This window comes from Lagenorhynchus albirostris, chromosome 1 (genome assembly GCF_949774975.1).
Source record: "Lagenorhynchus albirostris chromosome 1, mLagAlb1.1, whole genome shotgun sequence".
Classification (NCBI taxonomy): domain Eukaryota; kingdom Metazoa; phylum Chordata; class Mammalia; order Artiodactyla; family Delphinidae; genus Lagenorhynchus; species Lagenorhynchus albirostris.
The window spans coordinates 42,803,853-42,821,707 of record NC_083095.1 but is presented as its reverse complement, the minus strand read 5'-3'; the positions used below and the strand labels follow the sequence as shown (position 1 = coordinate 42,821,707).

At 37.7% G+C, this 17,855-nt stretch overlaps 1 protein-coding gene across 1 annotated transcript in view; it reads left to right on the top strand.

Moving 5' to 3' along the window:
• ARID4A (AT-rich interaction domain 4A) overlaps positions 1–17,855 on the top strand; it is a 57,732-nt gene that overhangs the window by 27,970 nt on the left and 11,907 nt on the right. Inside the window, exons 12-19 of the mRNA XM_060142035.1 lie at positions 4,221–4,293; positions 5,357–5,451; positions 5,605–5,702; positions 6,248–6,479; positions 9,386–9,636; positions 12,123–12,320; positions 14,975–15,059; positions 15,873–16,014. Coding sequence (XP_059998018.1) covers positions 4,221–4,293; positions 5,357–5,451; positions 5,605–5,702; positions 6,248–6,479; positions 9,386–9,636; positions 12,123–12,320; positions 14,975–15,059; positions 15,873–16,014 — 1,174 coding nt within the window. The remainder of the gene's footprint in view (positions 1–4,220; positions 4,294–5,356; positions 5,452–5,604; positions 5,703–6,247; positions 6,480–9,385; positions 9,637–12,122; positions 12,321–14,974; positions 15,060–15,872; positions 16,015–17,855) is intronic.

Genomic DNA, 17,855 nt, shown 5'->3' with positions numbered 1-17,855 from the left:
AAACTAAAAAAAAATCTCAGCATTAACACCTCTCTCTCACTCTCCCATGCTCTCTTTTCTCTCTGCTTCAGGGGGAGGGGTCATCTTTCCATCATCAGGTGGCAAGACTAATTCAGGCATTGATCCTCTCTTTGTGGACTGTGACAGTAGCTCCCCTTTCCCTTCCAATCCATCAAACTCAGAGAACTTTTAAAAATACAAATCTGACCTAATTCCTCTCTAGCTCTCTCAAACCTCACATCTACCCAGAGTGTCCAGTTCTGATTCTCTAACATATCATTACAAAGTCCTTTCCTAATCACAGCCTGCCTTTGCAAGCCTCATGTTTATGCTGTTTGCTCTTGTTCCCGGGCTGTATGCTCTTCACATTCGGAGGCTTTCCCTACTATTACCACCATCACCGCAGCCCCAGCAGAACCATTCATCCCCTCACCTTGCTCCTGTATTCTTTTATGTATTTTACAACACTTAACCACATTTTGTCGAATTGGCTGGTTTTACATTTCCACACCTCCTGCCAGACTTGAGGGCCAAAAGTTTTCTGATTTGAATTGCAATACTTTTGCAAAAGTCTGTGATTCATGGTAACTATCAAAAATGCTTGAGCTGTATTTGAAGACATAGTGTCCAAAGTCAGAAAATACATAATCTAGTAGTAGATAGATATACAACTACTATAATACTAGGAAGTTATACTCCTGCTAACTAAAATTGTAAGTTTCTTAAAATTATGATCATATTCATGCCTCTTCTATATTCTTAGCCCCCTTCCCTGCCCTGGCATTTTACTGGGTGCATAGTTACTCTTCACATCCTTGACTAAACGAAGGGAAGAAGGCTCATCAGCAGTCTAGTGGGCTCCACCTCCCATTATTATAGCCCTATCCCACTTCAGAACCCTTGAGGGATGGAAAACCCTCTTGGCTCCCAACCGGGAGAGAGACCCTGCAGGTATTGTGATAGCAAGCGCCGCCCCCATACAAAAGTCATAAAGGCAGAGTCTTTGGAGTAGTTGGAGGCATTTTCTACCATGTGCAATTTTACTCTAAGGTGACTAACAAGACAGCTGTTTTTTTTAAAAAAATGATTGTGAAGAATTACTTATTGTAAGAGATTAAGCAGTTTTGAGTTTTGCAAAGACCATCAGGTAAATTTAAAACTTTGTTTATAGCATCATCTTTTTTTTTTTACTCGAAATACATTTCCTTTCAAGCAGGCAGTTGTTTTTAAGTAGAATTCTTTATTCATTTATATCTTGTTTTTACACATGATAACTGCATTCTGAACTTAAAGTTTTATGGCCATAGTTTATCATGGTACTTAAAACACTCTTGACATCCACTAACTTTTAATTCCAATGAATTTAAACTAATTTTTATCTATAAAACTATATTCTTAATCATTAAGAATTTATCAAATGTTTGGTAAAACCTTAATAAATACCTTATTTGCAATTGATGGGTTCATTTTGTTTACTTGCTTTTGGAAGAAACTTTGATTTCAAACCAGTGCTTTTTAAAAACAATTGCTTTTACATATACTGGATACAACAGTCTTCTTTGAATTCTGTAAGATCATAAATACTAAAAATGAGGTGTTAGTCTGAGGAGAGGCTGTTGTGATTACGAGGGACAGGCAAAGCATAGACCCAGTGTGGTATAAGTTGTTTTTGTTTTTTTCCCCATACCAGAAGTCCTTAAAATTAGTATCTGAAATGATTCTTAGGCTACCAGATTACTCTTTTCTTGAGTTAACTCATTGGCAGTTGTTTTCACAACCTTGTAAAAGCAAAATTTTTTAATGCAGTTGGGAAAAAATTGCCATGTCTTGATCTGAGTATTTAGTAAAGACCTCTATTAACTCTGTAGTGATTATTAAGTCTGTATGTATATTGCTGACTATTAAGTCTGTATATTGCTTTTTTTTTTTTTTTTTTTTTTTTTGCGGTACGCGGGCCTCTCACTGTTGTGGCCTCTCCCATTGCGGAGCACAGGCTCCGGACACGCAGGCTCAGCGGCCATGGCTCACGGGCCCAGCCGATCCACGGCATGTGGGATCTTCTGGAACTGGGGCACGAACCCGTGTCCCCTGCATCGGCAGGCGGACTCTCAACCACTGCGCCACCAGGGAAGCCCGTATATTGCTAATTTTTGAGGCTTACTAGAACTTCGACTTAAGTTTCTTAAATTTTGTTAAACTGAAAGTACTCCGAGGCTGTAAGTCATTTTTTTTTAAGAAGATATTGGGGGTAGGAGTTTATTAATTAATTAATTAATTTTTGCCATGTTGGGTCTTCATTTCTGTGCGAGGGCTTTCTCTAGTTGTGGCAAGCGGTGGCCACTCTTTATCGCGGCGCGCGGGCCTCTCACTATCATGGCCTCTCTTGTTGCGGAGCACAGGCTCCAGACACGCAGGCTCAGTAGTTGTGGCTCATGGGCCTAGTTGCTCTGCGGCATGTGGGATCCTCCCAGACCAGGGCTTAAACCCGTGTCACCTGCATTAGCAGGCAGATTCTCAACCACTGAGCCACCAGGGAAGCCCTGTAAGTCATTCTTAATGAATGTACTGAAAGAAAAAAAAGACTGTACTGAGGGAAGGACTTTTCTGTTGATTGCCTCATGCTTTTTATGTTATATATTTTAATCGACCTTGATTGCCTCATGTTTTTTTAATGTATTTTAATTAACTACATGTTTATTGATCTTGGCTATATTATTAGCTGTTAAAAACTTAAAAAAATTTTTTTGCTCTCTGGATTTGTGAGCACTCAATATTTATTGCTTGACAGTTGCCTTTGCTTTGAATATGGCTTTGAAAGACAAAAGTCTGAATTCTTGTTTTGGATCATGGAAAAATAGTACTCTGGGGCTTTCCTGGTGGCACAGTGGTTAAGAATCCGCCTGCCAATGCAGGGGACATGGGTTCGAGCCCTGGTCCGGGAAGATCCCACATGCCGCGGAGCAGCTAAGCCTGTGTGCCACAACTACTTAGCCTGCACTCTAGAGCCCACGAGCCACAACTACTGAGCCCATGGGCCACAGCTATTGAAGTCCGCGCACCTAGAGCCCATGCTCCGCAACGAGAGGCCACCGCAGTGAGAAGCCCGCGCCCCGTAATGAAGAGCAGCCCCTGCTCGCTGCAACTAGAGAAAGCCCACGGGCAGCAACGAAGACCCAATGCAGCCAAAAATAAATAAATAAATAAATCTATTAAAAAAAAAAAAGTAGTGCTCTGAAATTAAATTATGATAATTTATATGAAAGAAATATATCAGTGTTTTCTTTGTTTCTCCATAGTATTGTTAAACTTCAAGAATTTTCCCAAATATTAATTTATAAGTAGTCTATCAGAAAAGGAAATATTAAAACCCCAAATCCATTTGTTTGCATAAGAAGAAATCATTAGGTTTATATAATTAGTAAAATGTAACACACACATAGGTATTTGTAGGAATAGTTGTTTCTGTATGAATGTTTCCATTAATTTTTTTTTCCATAGAACTAGATTGTAGTTATGTATATAGTTTCCTTCCTTAAGAAATAATTTTCATTGTTCTATTTTAAGGGGTTGCAAAGTCAACTACAGAGGCCCTGCAAGAAAGGCAAATGAGAAAAGCAGGCTACTGTGATACAAGAGGGGCTGGTAGAGTCTGGGACAAAATAAAATTTATATGGCTCATTTACATGCATTTAAATTTCTTTAAAACATTGTGCTATCCAAACAAAAAACCTTTGCCATGCGACTTCGCAGCCTCTGGTTTATATTCATTCAACAGTAACAAAATTTTAATATTAATATGTGGATTATTTTAAAATAATAAATACATTTGTGATTATTATGCTTATCTATCAGTATATTCCTATGGGCCACATGATATTTTGAGGATTTTTAAAAAAACACTAGATGAGGTGAAAACATTCTCACCCCATTCCTAAACCTTTTCCTCATGGTTAATCTTAGTCCCCACAGTGATAATTAACAGGAAGCTTCAAGTGATAAATGGGGCGAAGAGTAGAGATTGTATATCTTGACAGTCGCATCAAACCAGCTCTATCAAAATATGAATTAAAGTATGGCGTTGTAGGATTTTGAGAAAAATTCATATTTTCTGGCTTCATTAAAATTTTATCCCCTTACCTTGGGTTCCCAAAACAAAAAACAAAGAAGACAGTGTATCTCCTATTCATTGTTCTGTATATTTATATAGTTTATCTTTACAGCCTGAGGAAGAACCTGATCCTGAAGAGAGGGACAGCTTCCTTCAACAGCTTTATAAGTTTATGGAAGACAGAGGTATTTTCATGCTTATTATTTAAAAGCAGACATTTCTGGGAATTCCCTGGCAGTCCAGTGATTAGGACTCAGCGTTTTCACTGCTGAGGGCCCAGGTTCAGCCCCTGGTCTGGGAACTAGTGCGGCATGGCCAAAAAAAAAAAAAAGTAGACATTTCTTTTACTGTTTTATATTCTAGGTTTATGTATTATTTTTGTTCAAATCCTGGTACAGGGATTTGGATTTCAAGCCTAAGAATCAGTTATAGCTGATAATAATAAGTATTGGGAATACAGACAACTGCTAATATCTAGTTTGAGTACAAATGTAGAGGAAAAGTAGTTTTGGTGTAGTTAAATTTTATCTTCTTGAGACTTATGAAACCAGAAAATATTATAATAATATTTGAGTAATAGAAAGTGAACAATCATAATGTAAATCTACATACCCATTAGTTACTAATGGCGTTTTTGTGGCAAGTAAACTAGTCTGATCCTTGGTCTCAACAAATTAAACATAATAGCCCCTATCTAAACGGAGTAGGATTTCTAATAAAGTTAAAAGAAATAGAAGCTTTATAAATCATCATACTTACTGGCATTATATAAGTCCTGGAAATCCTCAGATAAAGGATTCTACTGGCCTTCAACAGTGGCCTTCTACTGGCCTTCAACAGTGATCCTTCAGATGACTGCCACCCGTCTTAACGTTTGTGTTGAAGCATTCAAAATGGAACCATGGCCTAAAATGTGCCCTTTCCATTGTATGTTTTCTTGCCCAGGCTTCTTGAACCAGCAACATCATTGGCTACACCTTGCAGGCCCAAGGTTTGATTTAGTTTTATCCAATTCAGTGGCAGTTAGAGAGGTTATTTTATTAGTTGTGGCAGTAAAACTAAAGATCACCACAATACTGTGTAAAGAAGATAGAGAATATTTTGTGTTGTCTTATATAATTTGAGGTTCTTTAAATATATGCCTCTGATTAGTGATATTTGGGAAATTAGAAATTGATAAGCTTTGTTTTCAACTTAGTATTTTCCGTTGGAATTAACATGGTATTTCTGCTCTCTGATATTTAAAAGGTACTCCAATCAACAAACCACCTGTATTGGGCTATAAAGATCTCAATCTCTTCAAACTTTTCAGACTGGTTTATCATCAAGGTGGATGTGACAAGGTAAGTAAGACTGTAATGCAAAGTTAAATTGTCTAATGTTGCACTATAATATGTACTTTAGGTAATAAGCACATTTTCTTAATGAACATACAGTATTAGTGTAAAGATTATTTCCCTTTGCAAACATTAACAAATAAAAACTTAATTTTCCAGATTGATAGTGGTGCTGTATGGAAGCAAATTTATATGGACCTTGGCATTCCTATTTTGAATTCAGCTGCTTCCTACAATGTAAAAACTGCTTATAGAAAGTAAGTAGTATAGTTTATTCATCAAAGAATACATATTTACAAGGAGTATTTTCCACTTAATTTGTTAACAGTTAAATAAGAACACATCAGTCGAAGAACATTAAAGTCAGAGAAAGTATATAAAAAGGTTTCAGTTAATAAATACTGTGATTGAAAGTTATTTCAGTGTACCAAGTCAGCTTTACTCCATTTTTCATGTTCTGATATTCTTTTCAAAATCACAGATACAGGCAGTGTTTATAGTCTGAAATTACGATACATGTTATAGAGTTGTACCTTTTGTGGTGAACAGCCTTCACATCAAAACTATGATAGCTGTGTTCACTTATCACAAGCTCAGATTTTTCAGGAAAGAAATTTTATTTTCTGATCAATATTTTTGTCTGTTTGCCTATATAAAACACCAATAAATCAGTAACAGAAAAAATACTTTGTAAAAAAAAAGGCTTGAGTTTTACTTTTCAAAAAACATGTGTGTGTTTAATATAGTATTCAAGTTAAATGTAAAGACTAAGATTTCTTAAAATGAAATATTGTTTGTTTAGGTATCTCTATGGTTTTGAGGAGTACTGCCGTTCTGCAAATATTCAGTTCAGAACTATTCACCACCATGAACCAAAAGTAAAAGAGGAAAAAAAAGACTTAGAAGAATCCATGGAAGAGGCTCCAAAAGTAGATCAAGAAATGCCTTTAGCAGAAGTGAAGAGTGAACCTGAGGAAAATATTGATTCAAACAGTGAAAGTGAAAGAGAAGAAACAGAATTAAAATCTCCAAGGGTAGGTAGTTAAGACTAGTTTTATCTAGTTCGTTTTTAGCATTATTTTAACCTTTTTATTATGGGCATTTTCAGATATACACAAAAAGACTCCTATGAACCTAGTTTATTTTCCAGTATTTGGTTGTGCTTCAGCCAGGCTAGCCTAGCTCCCTTTCTCTAAATATACCACATATTATTTCTTCTACCTGAAAAAACATTCCTCCTCTTGTTCTGTTTATGTTTGTTCAAGTCATTCTCATCTGGGGTCAGTCTCAAATATTCACTTCCGTCAAGTCTTTTGCTAAAGTGTCACCTCACTGAAGCCTATCCTGGTCACCTTACCTAAAATTGTAACCTACCTCCTCTCTTTGGCACTGGCAATCCCTCTAACGTTGCTGTTTCTATCTGTAATTTACTTACTTGTTCAGTTTACTATTTATTGTTTCTTTTACCCCACTCTGGACTAGTATCACACTCCACAAGGGCAGGGATTAGTGTTTATTCCATTAATTGAGAGATCCCAGGCATCTAGAATAGTGCCTGGCACATAGTAAGGACTTATTAAATAGTTGTTGAGTGAATGAATCTCCTCTTTATAATACCTGTGCCCTCAGCCAGGTGGGATCTTTTCTTTCTCTTGACTTCACAACACACTGTACAGCTCTTGTGGCAGTTTTTCATGCTCTGCCTTGTTTCCTAGTCATGTGCACACTGGTTTTATGTTCTAACTCTACTCTTCCTCTCCATTAGTATATAACTCAAATCAGGAATTGTCCCTCACTATTTTGATCTTTGTCTGATGATGTCTACACAGTAGGATTTATCAAATTTTAGAAGTAGAAAGAAAATATAATCACACTGTCAAAGAAGTTCACTTATTGTAATGCATCTTATTTTTCAGTGAAATTGTATTTAAAAGAAAAGGTGAAATCATCTTCTCTTTTATTTGCTCAGAAACCATTTTTTAAAACTGTCCATTTTATCATCTAGTAAATGGAATCTTCTAGTGAATTTCATGAAACATCCAAAGTGGTTTGTTTCTTTTCTTTCTTTAATTTTTAAAAATTGTGGTAAATACACATAACATAAAATTTATCATCTTCACCGTTTTTACATGTGCAGTTCAGTGGCATTAACTACATTCACATTGTTGTACAACCATCACCACCATCCATCCCCAGAACTTTTTTCATCTTGCAAAACTGAAACTGTACCTGTTAAACAGTAACTCCTCATTCCTCTCTTCCCCAACCTCTGGCAACCACCCTTCTACTTTCTATGAATTTGACTACTCTAGGTACTTCATATAAGTGGAATTATGTAGTATTTGTCCTTTTGTGACTGGTTTATTTCACTCTGTCCTTTTGTGACTGGTTTACTTCACTCTGCATAAGGTCTTCAAGGTTCATCCATGTATGCATTAGAATTTCCTTCCTTTTTTTTTTTTTTTTTTTTGCGGTACGCGGGCCTCTCACTGTTGTGGCCTCTCCCGTTGCGGAGCACAGGCTCCGGATGCACAGGCTCAGCGGCCATGGCTCACGGGCCTAGCCGCTCCGCGTCATGTGGGATTCTCTGGACCGGGGCACAAACCCATGTCCCCTGCATCGGCAGGCGGACTCTCAACCACTGCACCACCAGGGAAGCCCTTCCTTCCTTTTTAAGACTGAATAATATCCCTTGTATGTATTGTGGACATACGTCCTTGTCATTACATAAAGACCCTCCTCATCTTTATGTAAAGCATCTGCAGAGTACTGCGTAGTATGGATGTTTCATAAATTTACCTTCCTCAAGATTTTGTCCAATTTTTTATGATTATAAAAAGTGATGCAATAAATATGCTTGTAAAAATGTCCTCCCCATTTATCTAAATGTAGAGGTTTGTAAAAATGTCCTCCTCATTTATCTGAATACAGAGGCCAGACTTCTAAAAATGGGATTTCTGGAATAAAGGTATAAGTTACACAAACCTAAATTTTGATGGATAACAGATGCTTTCATTCATTTACCTACAAATATTTAAAGAGCACCTACCATGTGCCAGGCACTGTCTAGATCTGAGGTTACAGAAGTGAATAAGACAGAGACCCTGCCCTCATGGAACTTACATTTAAGTTCTTTTTTTTTTTTTCCCGACCTTTGATGTTTAAATAGCACATAGTCGGCAACTAGGTAAAACATTTGTTATACTGAGATATTGTTAAGTATTCTGGTGCTCCCAAAGTTCTTGGCTCTTTTTTTATCCTCACTTTATTCCAAGTAGAGGGGAATTCTGCCAGTGTATAGAGGTTGACTGGAAGGAGATAATGAAATGGCTCAACAGTTTCTTGGTCATTTGAGCATGCAGCAAGAGACTGGATAAAAGCTGCTGGGCGTATAACAAGTTACTGCTGGCCTAGTGAGCTCTCCAGATACTCATTCAAAGAAATGAGCTCACTTTTTGGCCATTGATACAGTTCAGTCCTTTTAAAATGTAATCACACTGAAACACAGTGATATGTTAATTTTATCGTAGTAAACAGTAGAATTAGAGATGACAGAACTTCTGAAAACTTAAGGGACTGATTTATTATTATTAACTTACATCATTGACACTTAGATAATTCTTTAAAAAATTTTATTATAGTCAGGAAATATTAAAAGTGAGATAATAGAGTGAACACAGGAGAAAATTTTTATTTTTTATGTAGTATGTAGCCAGGGATCATAGTACACTTGGACATAATTAAGTAATTTACATGGGTTATTCTTTTCCTTTTGAGAGGAAGAGAAAAGTGTTCAGGAGTTGATGGGTTATCAGTGTCATGCCTCAAGCTAGAGAGAAGATGAGTCATTGCTGTGAAGGTTTAAGGAAAAGATGCATTTTTCTATGTTTTTTTGCCCTTTGTAGTGATAGTTACTTTAAAGCTTTTATCCCCCTATTAGGGACGAAGGCGAATTGCTCGAGATGCAAATTCTATTAAAAAGGAAATTGAAGAAGAGAAAACAGAAGACAAATTAAAAGATAATGATACAGAAAATAAGGATGAAGATGATGACTATGAAACTGCAGAGAAAAAAGAAAATGAGTTACTACTGGGGAGAAAAAATACACCAAAGCAAAAGGAGAAGAAAATTAAAAAGCAGGAGGATTCTGACAAAGACTCAGAGGAAGAGGAAGAGAAGAGCCAAGAGAGGTACATTATCTTATATTTGTTCTCCAGAAGCACCTGTCTGGGGTACAGCAGCGCTCTGTTCCTGCTTAGAGATTCAGGTTTGAGGGAATGTTTTCTTATTGGGACTTCCATTCCTCTTGTCTAATGAAGGTGAGACACATTGTGAAGATGATGTGTATCGCCTTTCGGAATTGGAGAATATACTGGTCGCACCATTTTAATAGCACTTGTGCCCTAAACAGTGGCCTCAAAGAAGGCTGCGCCACCCAGTCAAAAGAAAGGTCCTGCAGTTGACAGCAGGGAAGGGAGCTGGAGAAAAATGGAGGAAGTGGACAAGAGGAAACAGCGACAGCAAAAATTCCATTTTAAAAAAGGTACAATTTGGGAAAGCTAACAAACACATGGGTGCACAGTACTAGCAGATGTTTCTGTGTGTTAGCTTTATCTAAGAACATTTTTCTTTTTCAAGTTATTGTATTAGAGTAAGTGGCATGCACCCCTGATTCTAGTTTGGAAAGTACATTCTTGCCCCACATCACAACAATTAAATTTCGGCCTTTTAATGTTCATCCTGTTTGCTGTTGAATGAAAACTGTTTTTTGTTTTTTCTCATGTATCACACACGTATGGACTGAATTGACTTAAAAATAACCAATGATTAGGCAGTCTAGCTAGATCACGGTAATGTCCAACTATGTTCAGTTGGCCATTTCTTTGTTGTCAAATGGATTTACTAATTTTTAGACACTACTAAAAAATGAATTTTAATTCAGCAACAGCAGCATAACACACTTACTTGTATAGAAGCTCTCCTCCATAGTTATTTTTTGATTATCATCTGATGCTAAATTTTCTAGAAATGTGAGTTACTAAGCAAAATTGGGAACAGTGGCCTGCTGCCTCCGACTAGTGGCTGACACCCATCTGAAAATTAACCGTTGAGAAAATTAGTGGAAAAATAGTAATGATTGGTGAGCGGGAGGTAATTTTATGATTCAGTACAAATAGGTGCAGGAGCTTTCACAATTACACGTGAATTAGGTTAGTGAATAAAGCAGGTTCTGTCGTGAAATAGGATTAGGATTAGGGAAAGTGGGAGGAAGTAATTGGAGTTAAGTATAATGATGTGAGTATAGTATTTGAAGTATTTGGACAATAAATTTAAGCAAAGATAAACCACCTAAAACGTAAGGCCTAATTACAGTTTGAAGATGTGTTAAAAATAAGCATCAAAATGTGTATATTTTATAGTAATGCATCAAACTTGTAATACACATATATACACATACACACTATGTGGTGGTTTGAAAAGCCTTTATAATTAATTGATATGTAAATGGAATATTTATTTTAGAGACAGAAAATTTCAGACTTGAATATGAAGAATGGTATTTCCTTTTACTAAATAAAAATTGAATATACAAACATAGTCTGTATTCTCATTCAGTAGCAGGAATTATGGAAATAGGAAACTTTTTTATTTATAGAGACTTCTGTCTTAAGTAGTTTCTCATGGTGTTTTGAAATTACCTTATCAGGATATAATTGGAAGATGCCCTTGGAAAGAAAACATTCCCACTGCTAATGGGTTATCAAAGCTTCTTCATGTCGGGTCCCCCAGTGGTCCCTAAAATAATGCCCTATGTTTATGACAGAACACAGTACCTCCTTTTAAGCTTTTTAAAACTCTTGTGACACTAGTGTGATCTTTGATGCAAATCTTTTCTGAATCCTTGCCAGGCTAATAAAGAATGTTTTATTTATAAAAATATGAAAAATATTGTTGGACCTCCCTATGTGAATCTCCTTTATATCTGATTATCAAAACAAAGAAGAACTGATGGGAGATGCGTAAAAACAAATAGGAATCAACATTAGATATGCAAAGTTTTGTTCTCCTGGTGCTATGCCACAGTTATAACAAGTGGCCTAATACTCAAGTATCGTTTCTTTGTTAGGGTGGGGAAACCTTTAAAATAGAAACTATCAATAATTTAAAAGATAGAGTTACTAAGGTAGTTAGCCCTTGTTCATTATTTTGCCCACCAAAAAACTAGTCTTGGTTAAGAACCGTTCTGAATTGAGCAGAAAGTAGTAGTAAAGTAGACTTAAAAGGCATTTTAGTTGCAGGAAGTTAAAAACTATCTTTAGGTCATTTTCACCTGGAAGGTGGCACTTGAGTATGAATCCTAAAGACTTTTTCAAAGCATGTTGTCCTTATTTTGCTTTATCAAAAGTGACTTATTTGACTCCACATCATCATTAACTGTGATTATTGATTGGCCTTTAAGAAGTATGGATTTCCTTTTGGTACAGTGCACCTTTACATAGTAAATAAAGTCCTTAGTAAGTAGTCTGTAAAAATCTTCTCCTTCTCCTCCTTCTTCTCCTCCTCCACTGACATGAATTAGGTTATGACTCTTCTACATGTTGGATTCTTTTAGCGTATATTATTTTGTTTTCCATTAAGTTATTAGTAGCATTATCAATGTTATAACTTACTGCAGGGAAGAAACCGAAAGCAAATGTGACTCTGAAGGGGAGGAAGATGAGGAAGACACAGAACCTTGCCTAACAGGAACCAAAGTGAAAGTAAAATATGGACGAGGGAAAACGCAGAAAATCTATGAAGCCAGTATTAAAGGCACTGAAATTGATGATGGAGAAGTTTTATACTTGGTACATTACTATGGATGGAATGTCAGGTAAGCAAGAAATTATTTTCTTTTTTTGAAATTTCTTTCATTGGGTCAGAAAGATCAATTTAATGTTTTAAAGAAGTAAAGCAAATAGTATATATGTATTTACAAAGCACACCTTGTATCTGAATTTTCCAAGACTCCTGTCATTCCCACTGTTTTACTAGCTATGTCAATACTTCCAGCCAAAGGTCACCAGGATCACATCTGTAGTTGAACAAGTTGGATTTATTACTCATTTTCAGTGAGGGAGAACACACAGCTTGGAGAACCACGTGGCACTTCAGTTAGAGGGTGGATCTGTGAAAGCTTACAGTACCACCTTGGGGAAAAGCAATACCCCAGGATTCTGTGGAAACATCCTGTAGGGAGCCAGGCCCATGGCGCCCAACAGTGCAAGTGGTTTTGTTTGTTTGTTTATTAAATTTATCAGAAATCAAACCTGTATCAAGCACTGTAACAATTCTGAATTGGTTAATTAATAAAAAAAGAATATTAGATAGGACTTAGATCTGAGCTTCTGTTAGGTGATTTTGGGGTGGGTTTAAGGAAATGCGGCTTTGCTCTAGACTGGATGCTGTCAAGAAGTGGGGGGTAATTCTGTAATTGGTTATCTTAATCTTATCTATAAGGAGAGAAGACTAGAGCAAGGTTAATGCTATAATTGGTAAAGCAGCAGCAGTCAGGAAAAAAAAGGATGCTCGGTCATTTTTGTGGCTTGGAAAATGTTCCTGCTTTTTTCTGGGTTGAGACACAACTAGGGAGTGGTCTTGTTTTTGTCTTGATCCATTATGGTCACGGAACAGACCTGTCTGATGTTGATGTTCTGTGAAATTGTTCACATTCAACATGAGAACAACACGCCCAAGCTGTGAGGGCCAGAACAGCTCCGTAGCAACAGCAAGGCCCAGCTAATAGTACCAGGCTAGTTCCTGAATGGCAGGGACTACTTTTCTCTTTCTCCTTTAGAAAGTCTTGTGTGTTCAGTATCTCTGCTTGCCCTGTAGTTGCTTTGAGCCAGAGTGCTCCAAAATTTCCCTACATACTCAGTGTGTGCCCTGTTATGCCTCAATTCCCTCATCTGAATTGGGGAAGACAGAGTACCTACTTTACAGGGATTCTGTGAGAAGCAGTGCTAATATCTACATTAACATGCAAAGTTAATATAATTAGTGCCTAATATAGTTAGTAAGTGCTCAATAAACATTAACTTTGCTTTAGTGAGGGGGAGTTTGGTTTCTGTCCTCTCACGTCATTTTAAGAGTATGGTTTTAACGAATAGCGTATAAAACTTGAAAATTTCTTTTCTCTTTTCTCAAACCAGCCCTTGTGCCCTTCACATTTCTGCCAACACTAAAAACAAACATTTTCGTCCATCTCCCAGTTGTTTTGTATGTATGTACTGAATTTGGGAAGAAAGACCGCACTTACCAACCTCGAGTCCCTGCTTTGCAGTTGCAGACCATTGTAGCCTTTTTTCCTCAGATTCTATTTAGTTCACATCCATCTACTTTTATTTACCATCAGTGTGTCTTTTCTGCTTTCCAGAATTTCCCCCTTCTGTCATCCTTCTGTCTCATTTTTTTAATGTTTTACTGTATGACTCTGCTTCACAGTCATTTTATTACATGCTCATGTTCTTCCTAACTGGTTACCTAACTGGAATTCACATGGTTATGGGTTTTCATTGACCTTCCATACTGCTAGATATTGGGTTAATGCAGGAGAAGATCATTTTTAAACCATAGTATAGGTAGTCATGGTACTGTGTCAGCTGAACTTGCGCATATTGGAACAGTGTCCTTCTTTTGCGTGACTTCACGGTAATTCGGTAACAAAGTGAGGGTATGGTTGCCATCATCATGGTGCAGTTCAAAGCAAGGACTGCCTGTAGTTTTTTTGCTTAAATGTTCAGATTTTAGATTCTGGTTGAGCTCTATAAATACCTATATATTCATATAATATGAAAGTTGTTATTTAGTTCCAGGAAGTTTAATTCCTTATTTGCCCCTGATTAGTAACTTGGACTGCCTATGTTAAAATTTAGAAGTGATGTCAATATTTTGGGAAAGGGGAAATGAGTTGTTCTCAACTTGAGCTAAACAGAATAAATGTAGGTAAAGGAAATATCTATAAAAAATTTCAGTCTTAGAGGTGATACAATTCAGAATAAAATTTTATTAGAAATACTGGAGGCTAGAGAGAGTTCTGAGAGGAAAAGAGTTGAAAAGGCCTTCATAAAATAATCTGGAACTGAGCATATTACAAACTTGAATTTACCTGACTTGTTTTGCATTATTCGATCAATAGAATGAATTCCAGTGCAGAATCACTTATTTCATTAAGCTCAGATGTGTGGGAGTTGTGGAAAAGAAGGCAGTTCAAACAATCTTGAATCTAGTTAGAGTTTGCCTACCCTGCTATCCCTGTAAGCCTGTTTTCCCTGAGAAATTCTCTTGCCTTGCCCTGTTGGGGGCAGGTACATAAAACACCTAGTAGAGTACTTGGCACACGTTACCAGCAAACTAGCATCCGTGCCCTTCGCATTTCTGCCAACGCTAGAACCAAATTCTTTAGCCTACCTCACTGTTGTTTTTATTTGGTGAGTACCTTTCAAATAAGGTATTCTTGTGAATTTTTAATATATTCTTTATTTTAAGGTATGATGAATGGGTGAAGGCTGACAGGATAATCTGGCCGTTGGACAAAGGTGGACCAAAGAAAAAACAGAAGAAAAAAGCTAAAGTATGTACATAGGTGCCATATCCTTTATGATAGGTACAGGAATTATTCATATTATATTTTCTGTAAACGTTGTTTTCTCATTGTATAATCATCTTGAGTCTTTCAAAGTAATTGTGATTTTCTCTTCTACAACACAGAAGCTTAAAAAGTAAAAAATGTAAACACATTACCACGCTGTTTCAGGAAAGGTGAAAACCAGCGACCCCTAGGGCACAGACTTCAAACACAAAGGCCTATGAGGTTCTCTAGAAAAGGGGTGTAAAGTAGGACTGAGAGTGACAAAGGAGAGGTCAAGTTCCTCATCTAGAGAGAATGGAACTAACTACTCTGCTGTGGGATGCAGACCCAGGGTTGCCAGATTTTAGGATTTTTCAAGACAACTGTATTTTTTAAAATGTGAAATCTAATTTTTAAATGCTGGAAGCTGATACTAAATTTTAAGACATACGTTGGCCAGTTGTACCCTCATGCACGCCCACAATTTTCAGCCTTTGCTGTAGAGATGATGACGTATCTTTCTTTTCCTCAGGGAATAGTAAGAAACAAGGGGGAGAGCTGAGTAGTGTATAGCTCTCTAATGTACTGACTCTGACCTTCACAATATAATTGCAGTGTTACAAGTTGAAGTTGTAGAACATCGTATTCACATAAGTACAAAAATATTTTAGAAAACGATTTAATTTTAATTTTTCCATAACTACAGATGAGGAGTTGACATAACAAACCTTTTTGAGTTATAGTTTTCCTTGGAGAAGTAGACTGTTCATTTTTCATAGGCTGGTGCTTCTCATACATTTTGTTGTTGTTACCCAGAACAAAGAAGACAGTGAAAAGGATGAAAAGAGGGATGAGGAGAGGCAGAAGTCAAAACGGGGACGACCTCCTTTAAAATCTACTCTTTCATCAAACATGCCATATGGTTTGTCTAAGACTCCAAACAGCGACGGAAAATCAGGTACCAGAAGTGCTCACATCAATATGCCAGACAGCTCACCTCTGTCAAATGGAATGGAAGGTGCTGAATTCTGAGAATCACTGGTTTTTTAAAAATCAGTAATAAAAATAATAAAACTTCAGTTTTGCGAGAGATTCATAGAAAGTCATCTAGGTTTTTTTTTTTTTTTAAGGAATCAATTTTATTTATTTATTTTTGGTTGTGTTGGATCTTTGTTGCTGTGCGCGGGCTTTCTCTCGTTGCGGCAAGCGGAGGCTACTCTTCGTTGCGGTGCGCGGGTTCTCATTGCCGTGGCTTCTCTTGTTGCGGAGCACGGGCTCTAGGCATCTGGGCTTCAGTAGTTGTGGCTCGCGGGCTCTAGAGCGCAGGCTCAATAGTTGTGGTGCACGGGCTTAGTTGCTTCCCTGCATGTGGGATCTTCCCGGACCAGGGATCGAACCTGTGTCCCCTGCCTCGGCAGGCGGATTCTTAACCACTGCACCACCAGAAAAGTCCCTAGGCTTTTACTATATGATTTAAACTACAAAATTTGATTTGAAGAAAATGTTTATTTTTCTGTATCATGTTTATTTAAAATTTAGTGTTCTACTTAATTAGGAATAACTTTTCTTATTAATACCGTATAGGAATATTCTTTTTAAAAATTGTTTATTTATTTTTGGCTGCATTGGGACTTCGTTGCTGTGCGCAGGCTTTCTCTAGTTGTGGCGAGCGGGGTCTACTCTTGGTTGCGGTCTACTCTTCGTTACAGTGCGCGGGCTTCTCATTGCGGTGGCGGTGGCTTCTCTTGTTGTGGAGCACGGGCTCTAGGTGCGCGGGCTTCAGTAGTTGTGGCACGTGGGCTTAGTTGCTCCGTGGCATGTGGGATCTTCCCGGACCAGGGCTCGAACCCGTGTCCCCTGCATTGGCAGGCGGATTCTTAACCACTGCACCACCAGGGAATCCCCCCTAGGAATATTCTATTTTAACAGAGGGTGCGTTGACAAGCCATGCGTCCTCCTGTGTGCTGCACTGTCCTACAAAGCATGTGCCAGTGTCTCCTGTAATCTATTGCTGTTCACCTAGGATCTTTCAATAAAGTTGTGACTGTGTTGTTCAAAGACAGGACAAACTAATGTGGTAGAGGCATGTTTTGTGATGAATATAGGTGAACATATTTTATTCTGATTTTACCGTTTTTCCCACTTTTCTACCTTTGTATATTTTTCCATGTAATTTAAGAAATGTTAAATTTAGAAAAACGTTCATATAAAAATTTCCCTCCCTTGAAGAAAAAAGCTTTTCTGAACCACAGGATTGCCGAGTCCACCATGTGGAGAAAACGGCATCTTTCCTCCTCTTTACTGCCATCTGCTGGAAGGTTGTCAAAATACACAAATGCAAGACGTCCACAAAGTGGAAGATGCCCTCTTAGAGATGCATGCCCATGTGCAATGTATAGTCTACAGAACTGTACATGGTCTTGCTAAACTACTTCATAAAAGTAAAAAACTACTTTTAAAAAAAATTTATTTTGTTTATATTTATTTTTGGCTGCGTTGGGTCTTCGTTGCTGCGCGCGGGCTGTCTCTAGTTGTGGTGAGCGGGGGCTACTCTTCATTTTGCTGCGTGGGCTTCTCATTGTGGTGGCTTCTCTTGTTGCGGAGCACAGGCTCTAGGTGCGCGGGCTTCAGTAGTTGCGGCGTGCGGGCTCAGTAGTTGTGGCGTGTGGGCTCTAGAGCACAGGCTCAGTAGTTGTGGTGCACAGGCTTAGTTGCTCTGCGGCATGTGGGATCTTTCCGGACCAGGGCTTGAACCCGTGTCCTCTGCATTGGCAGGCGGATTCTTAACCATTGTGTCAC